Here is an 8076-nt window from a genome sequence, read left to right as displayed (position 1 = left end):
GACAGCATGTGTCAGGTAATGGAAGACATGATGTGATATGGTGGGTGACAACAGGACACCTTTGAGAAAATCAGAAATGATTGGTATGCCTGAAGTGGAGAGAGAATTAGACATGAGCTAATTGATCTGATGAAGTAAAAGGGTTTTGTGGGTCTTGTTAACCATTTTGGACTTCATGTTAATGGAAAGAGGAAACTCTTCAATTAGAATAGTGGCACAAGCAAGTTTGAGTTATAAAAAGAACAATTCTGGATAATGTCAATGGGATGGAAGACAGTGAAAGTAAATGTGGAGAGACCAGATTTGTTGTGATGGTTCAGGTGAGAAAAGTTGAGTGACCTGAATGATGGCTGTAGGATGGGTAGCAGGGCCTATATGAGAAGTGAGCAAAAAGGGAGACTGGTAACATACAGTAAATGAGTGACAAGCATGAAGAGAGGAAGGAGTCAAGGATGGCTCTCAGTCTGGCTTGAGTACCTTGTAGGTGGTACTGCCAGTTACTGAGTTAGAGCTACTGGGAGTGGAGCACCTACAGGGCAAGGAAGACAAGAAACTAAATTTCAGAAAGATTGGTTTCAGAGTGAGTGTGAGACACACAGCGTCATCAGAGAGCTGAACACTCAGGTCTGTAGTTCAGACGAGCTATGTGGGCTGAATAAATACATTTGGGATTCATTGTTATATTTAGGGTAAGCGTAGAAGGACAATATTCTGAGGGCCACCAATATTCAAATGATGACCGGGCAAGGGGAGCTCTCTAAGGACTTGGTGAAGGCATTGCAAGGCAGGCAGGAAAAAACATGAAGCTGAGGTATCACCACTACCAAGAGACAGGAGAGTTTTACAAAGGAAGAAGTGATCATTGGTGTTAAATGTACTGTCATCTGATTTAGAGACTTGGATATCATTGGAGATTTTGATGAGGTAGTTTCAATAGAGCCAGCTCATCCACCATTTGACAACAGGCCACATGCAATAGACATATATTTATTTCTTATACTTGGATTTTAAGGTCTGTATTTTCTTCATAAATATAATAGAGTCACAGAATGACAGAGAGGAACCAAACCGTTGTCTCAGATTTCCTCCTTCTGGGTCTGCCCATCAAGCCAGAGCAGTGGAATCTGTTCTATGTCCTGTTCCTGGCCATGTATGTTACCACCATCCTGGGGAACCTTCTCATCATTGTCCTCATTCGCCTGGACTCCCACCTCCACACGCCCATGTATTTGTTTCTCAGCAATTTATCCTTCTCTGACCTCTGCTTCTCCTCTGTCACAATGCCCAAATTGCTGCAGAACATGCAGAGCCAAGTCTCATCCATCCCCTATGCTGGCTGCCTGACCCAGATGTACTTCTTCCTGTTTTTTGGAGACCTAGAGAGCTTCCTCCTCGTGGCCATGGCCTATGACCGCTATGTGGCCATCTGCTTCCCTTTGCACTACACCACCATCATGAGCCCCAAGCTCTGTCTCTCCCTGGTGGTGCTTTCCTGGGTGCTGACCATGTTCCATGCTATGTTACACACTCTGCTCATGGCCAGATTGTGGTTTTGTGCAGACAACACAATCCCCCACTTTTTCTGTGATATGTCTGCTCTGCTGAAGCTGGCCTGCTCTGACACTCGAATTAATGAGTTGGTGATACTTATCATGGGAGGGCTCATTCTTGTCCTCCCGTTCCTACTCATCATCATGTCTTATGCACGGATTGTGTCCTCCATCCTGAAGGTCCCTTCTGCCAGGGGCATCCGCAAGGCCTTCTCCACCTGTGGCTCCCACCTCTCTGTGGTGTCTCTCTTCTATGGGACAATTATTGGTCTCTACTTGTGCCCATCAACTAATAATTCTACTGTTAAGGAGACTGTCATGGCTATGATGTACACTGTGGTCACCCCCATGCTGAACCCCTTCATCTACAGCCTGAGGAACAGAGACATGAAGGGAGCCCTAGGAAGAGTCTTTTGGAAAAAGAAAGAATCTTTCTCTCTAAAATGGTAACAATTGAGATTTTTACATTATTTAATTCAGTGGGTACAGTAATGTTGATAATGGGGTATTACTCTAAATCAGTGGCTTTTTCCCTTCCAATTTTAAAGCCATCAACCTTTTTGTTCAAATAAAACCCCATGCTAAAGGCAAATATGAAACTGTGATGATGACTTAGCTGCTCTGAGGTAGAGTTGAGGGTGGGAAACCAGTCTGCTCTGAATCCTTATTTCCCTCTTGCCAGGTGGAATTGAAGTTTGAAAATAAGATTTATATTCCTTTGTGCAAAATACTTTATTCCTTTCAATTTAGGAATTTCCTTCTCCTTCTCCTCTTTCTCTTCTCCTTCTTCTTCTTTCCCCTTCCCCTTCCCTTCTTCTTCTTCTTCTTTCTCCTTCTTCTTCTTCTTTCTTCTTCTTCCTCCTTCTTCTTCCTCCTTCTTCTTCCTCCTCCTTCTTCCTCCTTCTTCTTCCTCCTCCTTCTTCCTCCTCCTTCTTCCTCCTCCTTCTTCTTCTTTTCTTCTTTTCTTCTTTCTTCTTCTTCTTCTTCTTCTCCTTCTCCTTTTCTCCTTCTCCTTCTCCTTCTTCTTCTTCTTGATTCATCTATCCTCTTTAGAGGGGGGGAGGGGAGAGAGTAGGGGCAATGGTGGAGGGAGAGAATCCTGAAGTCGTTTCCCTGCTGAGTGCAGAGCCCCAACCCGGGTTTTGATCCCATGACCCTGAGATCATGACCCCAGCCTAAATCAAGAGTTGGCCGCTCAATTGTTTGAGCCACCCAGGCACCCATAGGAATTATCTTCTTAAAACATCACTGTAACCATTGCTTTTTTTCCTGCCCAGGAATCCTCAGTAATGCACGCAAGTGAAGAAAGAATAAAATCCAACCTTTCCTTCTCACAGAACACAGAGACTCCTGGAGCCTCAACTTCTATATATACCTTATTCTCCACTATGAATAAAAGCACCTCTTATTTCCCTCTCTCCATCCATATGCTCGCCTCATTCTATCCTTTAATTCTAATATTTTTTGAGCCACATCAGAAAAATCATACTTTAAAAGAAAACAAATAGCAAGCACTTGTTGGGTGCTTTTGTATGTGTCAGGCACTTTTCCAATCTATTAAACTACCACCTCTATGGTGTTGGTCCTATTATTATCCCCCATTTTATAGCTAAAATGATAGAAGGGTTAGTTTACTGTCTCACATCACGTAAGAAGTTCAGATTGGAACCTAGGCAGTCTGGCTTACAGCCCAAGATCCTCACGACTACACTATACTGTGTCTTGAGACTATAGAATCATACTCCCTCCATTGTAATGGTGCATTCTGTTCAATTCCAGTCACTTGTCAGTTGATCATGCTTTCATATATTTCTTTCATATCTTCATTTTTCTGGTTAAATTATGATCGTTTTCATATATAATCATAGAGTATAAAACAGGAGTTCTAAAGCCATATCCCAGTGACCACACAATTCAAGTAGATGAGTGTAAAGTATATCAGATTTAAGAAAAATCAACTGCAGAAATATGATCAAAGGTATTTTATTTTATTAATATATGGAGTATGCCTCTATCATAACTCAAAATATATGCCACTGGAGTTGATATTTTAACTTTGATATTGAAAAAATTCTAAATGAAAATAGAAATAATCATTAAATACATTATTGGATTTTTTAACTCCTTTGATTTGGAAGCAAAACCTGGCACCTTTTCTTCTGACCAAGATGTCAGTGTGAAGTCCTTTGTTTTTTTCTTGAATTGTTTAGTGGAGAATTTAGGCTTGGGCCCATTAAACTGGGAGTGATATTTAGATTTTTTTTTTCTGTTTAATAATAGGCAAGAGCTGTTCACAAACGCCCTTTGAATATGGATCAAATCTTTGCACAGACATTTTTATAATTAGGGTCACTTTTTTGGAGGTATAAGTAGAATTCTGATATTCCAATGTTGTCTTAATATTTTTCAGTATTATGTTGCACAACGTTCCATTAACTTTAATTTTCCCTCTTCATTTACACCATCATATTAATTGGGAAAGGTGAACTAATAGGTTCATATAACATATAATGTTATTTTATTGTAAAAAATTGGAAATAAATGAACAATTTAAGGAACTCATCATTCAACTCCATAATTTCATGTATGTAGATCAGTCATTGTTTTCATTTCTGTAAATGCATTTTAGCTATAGTGAGTAGTTTGCATTATTCTTTGCTGAATTATGTTTTCAAAGTACATTTTTTAAGGGAATCCATCAACTGAATGATATATTTGTGCAATTATTTGTGAATGTATTTGCAGAGAAATATTCAGAGTGTTTACATGATTTGCAATGTCAAGTTAAGCCCATGTATTGAATCAAATCTTCACAAGTGATATGAGAATTTTTTAAAAAATTATTGTATGACATGAGTAACTTGTTTTCTTTAAACATTTCCAAAACCTTTTTGGCCCCATGCCTGATCTCCATGTAGTGCTGAAGATCACTATTTTGTTTATCTAATTTTTAAAGTAGAGCATTGGCCAACTGGTTCAATTCTTGGGAGCATTTTCAATTCATGATATTAATTACCATTCTATTATGCATTTTATTTTTGACATTTTAACATTGAAAAATATTATAATAAATGAACTCAAATGCAGTGTCATGCAAAATATTGCCACTTTGGATTTAATTTTTAAAAACAAATTTGATCATATTACCAATACTATCAGAGTGCTATTTGTCATAGACTTACTAATATTGACCAGGTAACATTAAAATTTTGAAGTTATTTTTTCTCCAATAAAAATATAGCTAATTTCTTGATATTGTGTCTATTAGGGAATCTTTCCCAAAGTTTCTTTGAAAGGACCAAACCTTTCATCAACATCACAAATAAACATAGTGAATTCAGTGATATTATGTTTATGTTCTCATGTGCCAAGACATATAAATGCCTGTTTCTGTTTGAAGCACATAATTTTTGCTAAATCCTAAAGACCATCATTTACTACTCAAAATCTCTAAAAAGTGTGAAGTCCAGTCAATTATTTCATTTAATACAACAGCATTGCACAATATCATTGTTCATTTTATAATCATATTGAAAAATAAACTAAAAATTTCAGTCTTATTTTGCTTCTAAAATATAATGTTTTTGTACATTGATCATTGTAAGATTCATTTAATGTAAAATAGGTTTGACACAGGTGTTCTTTGCTTGCTTATTAAATGTATTGGGATTCCATACATTCCAGAAAGATTCTCACTTTTTCCTGAAAAACATAATTATTTATTTTTCCATTTTTGTTATCTCTATGAATCCAGTAAATGTTACCTTCTTCTGAGAAAAGGAATACCAAGAAGGCAATGATACATGCTGATGAATTGGAGAGTTTATGCTCTGTCCAAAAGGTCAAAGTGCTACTGAGCCACGGGAGGTTGCTTTTGTGTAGGAATATGGCCCCAGGACCACATTTTCTCCCAGCTATTTGGCCCCATGTCTGACCTCTGTTGGTACAGATGCCCAACATTTTGTGTCTCCAATTTATTAAGCAAAGCATTGCATGATTGGTCCAATTCTTGAGAGCACATTCTGTTAAACTACATATTTGGATTAAAGTATAATTATTAAACTATGAACTATACATTTGGTTTTTTATGACAATCTTTCAGCTTCTAATATTGACAACAATTAATGTAAAAATTAATATTCTTCAGGTTAAATAAAACATGTTTGCACTCCAGATGCAGCCTTTTATAGAACTGCCCTTAATCTTGGGCAAAATGGACCCCTCTACTGGGTCACATTAGCCCCGCTTTGGCACTACTGACATTTTGAGCTGGACAATTCTTTGTTGTGGGTGCAGTCCCATGCACCGTAGATGTTTAGCCACATCCCTGGCCTCCATCCACTTGTTGCTAGTGGCATTACTCCTCCTTCCAGCTGTGAGAACCGAAAGTATCTTCAGACATTGCCAAATGGCCTCAGGTGTGGTGTGGGTGCATAATCACCCCAGCTGAGATCCACTGCTTCAGAGAGCTCTTACACATCACAAACACACATTGGTGCCTCCTCTACTGGGGATCTGGAGCTGAGTTCTGGCATAGCAGGGTCCAGAACCAGAAAGACCACTCTTGCAATTTATAGCATTCAAGCCCCAGGGAAAGACTCCATCTCTTCACTTGCCCAAGGTTTCTAAGACAGAAGCAACTACATCTTAATGTTGAAAAGGCTTGTGACCTGTGCTTCTGCTGATGTCAGTGGTGGACACTGCTTCAGAGTATAGGGAGGGTTGGACCGGCGGAGTTCTGAGGTCAGAGAAAAGACTGAGAAACTTGTCAAGCCCTCACTTTCATATAGCATAATTGCAATGGACTCTTGCATGAATGAGGTATTGTTTCTGAAAGTGCTGAGCATCCTGTTTATTCCAGTTCAGTATCCATAACAGTTGAACATAACATTGAAAAACATTTTGAAATATAAAATAATTTATATTACTTATAATGTTTACACATGTAGCCCAAAAAAACATGTATGAAATATGATTTGACAGTTTACATTGGCAACTGGATGAACTTTGAACACTAAATTGGAAAATCGTTTTATTTTTTATGATATAAAACAAAATTTTAAGAAAAGAACAAATATCAGCTTTATTTCATTCAGTAAAAATTTTATATTATTTTGAATTTTATTTTGCCTGTCACATAAAATTGTACTGTTTTAAAAAAACTTTTCAAAATCATTTCAAAAATAATAACTCCAATTTTCCATTTACTTGAATATCATTTATTGTGAAATTTCATATTTGAACACAATTACATTTTATTTTTAAATCCTTAGATCATTGAAATAAATAGAAATGTAAACTATGTTAACACATACTTTTTTCTTGTTGTTATGTTAATCACCATACATTACATCATTAGTTTTTGATGTAGTGTTCCATGATTCATTGTATGCATATAACACCCAGTGCTCCATGCAGAACATGCCCTCTTTAATACCCATCACCAGGCTAACCTATCCTCCCACCACCCATTCCTCTAGAACCCTCAGGTTGTTTTTCACAGTCCATAGCCTCTCATGGTTCGTCTCCCCCTCCGATTTCCCCCCCTTCATTCTTCCCCTCTTGCTATCTTCTTCTTCTTCTTTTTTTTTAACATATAATGTATTATTTGCTTCAGACCTAGAGATCTGAGACTCAACAGTCTTGCACACTTCAAGCACTCACCATAGCACATACCCTCCCCAATGTCTATCACCCAGCCACCCCATCCCTCCCACCCCCCCACCGCTCCAGCAACCCTCAGTTTGTTTCCTGAGATTAAGAATTCCTCATATCAGTGAGGTCATATGATACATGCCTTTCTCTGATTGACTTATTTCGCTCAGCATAATTCCCTCCAGTTCCATCCACATCGTTGCAAATGACAAGATTTCATTCTTTTTGATGGCTGCATAATATTCCATTCTATATATTTATACCACATCTTCTTTATCCATTCGTCTGTCGATTGACATCTTGGCTCTTTCCACAGTTTGGCTATTGTGGACATTGCTGCTATAAACATCGGGGTGCACGTACCCCTTTGGATCCCTACATTTGTATCTTTGGGGTAAATACCCAGTAGTGCAATTGCTGGATCGTATGGTAGCTCTATTTTCAACTTTTTGAGGAACCTCCATACTGTTTTCCAGAGTGGCTGCACCAGCTTGCATTCCCATCAACAGTGTAGGAGGGTTCCCCTTTCTCCGCATCCCCACCAACATCTGTCGTTTCCTGACTTGTTAATTTTAGCCATTCTGACTGATGTGAGGTGGTATCTCATTGAGGTTTTGATTTGGATTTCCCTGATGCCGAGTGATGTTGAGCACTTTTTCATGTGTCTGTTGGCCGATTGGATGTCTTCTTTGGAAAAATGTCTGTTCATGTCTTCTGCCCATTTCTTTTTTTTTTTTTTTTAATTTTTTTTTATTGTTATGTTAATCCCCATACATTACATCATTAGTTTTAGATACAGTGTTCCATGATTCATTGTTTGCATATAACACCCAGTGCTCCATGCAGAACGTGCCCTCCTCAATACCCATCA

At 38.2% G+C, this 8076-nt stretch overlaps 1 protein-coding gene across 1 annotated transcript; it reads left to right on the top strand.

The window, feature by feature from the left end:
- The first annotated feature begins 1049 nt into the window (after window positions 1-1049).
- Window positions 1050-2182, top strand: LOC116629490 (olfactory receptor-like protein DTMT). Its single transcript, XM_032399766.1, is given in 2 exon segments — window positions 1050-1944; window positions 1947-2182. Coding segments are annotated over 2 exon segments (1071 nt in total). The 3' UTR covers window positions 2123-2182.
- The last annotated feature ends 5894 nt before the right edge of the window (window positions 2183-8076 follow it).

The sequence above is a fragment of the Phoca vitulina genome, unplaced genomic scaffold (genome assembly GCF_004348235.1).
Source record: "Phoca vitulina isolate PV1807 unplaced genomic scaffold, GSC_HSeal_1.0 scaffold1130, whole genome shotgun sequence".
Taxonomy (NCBI): Eukaryota; Metazoa; Chordata; class Mammalia; order Carnivora; family Phocidae; genus Phoca; species Phoca vitulina.
This window is presented reverse-complemented; position numbering and strand designations above follow the sequence as displayed.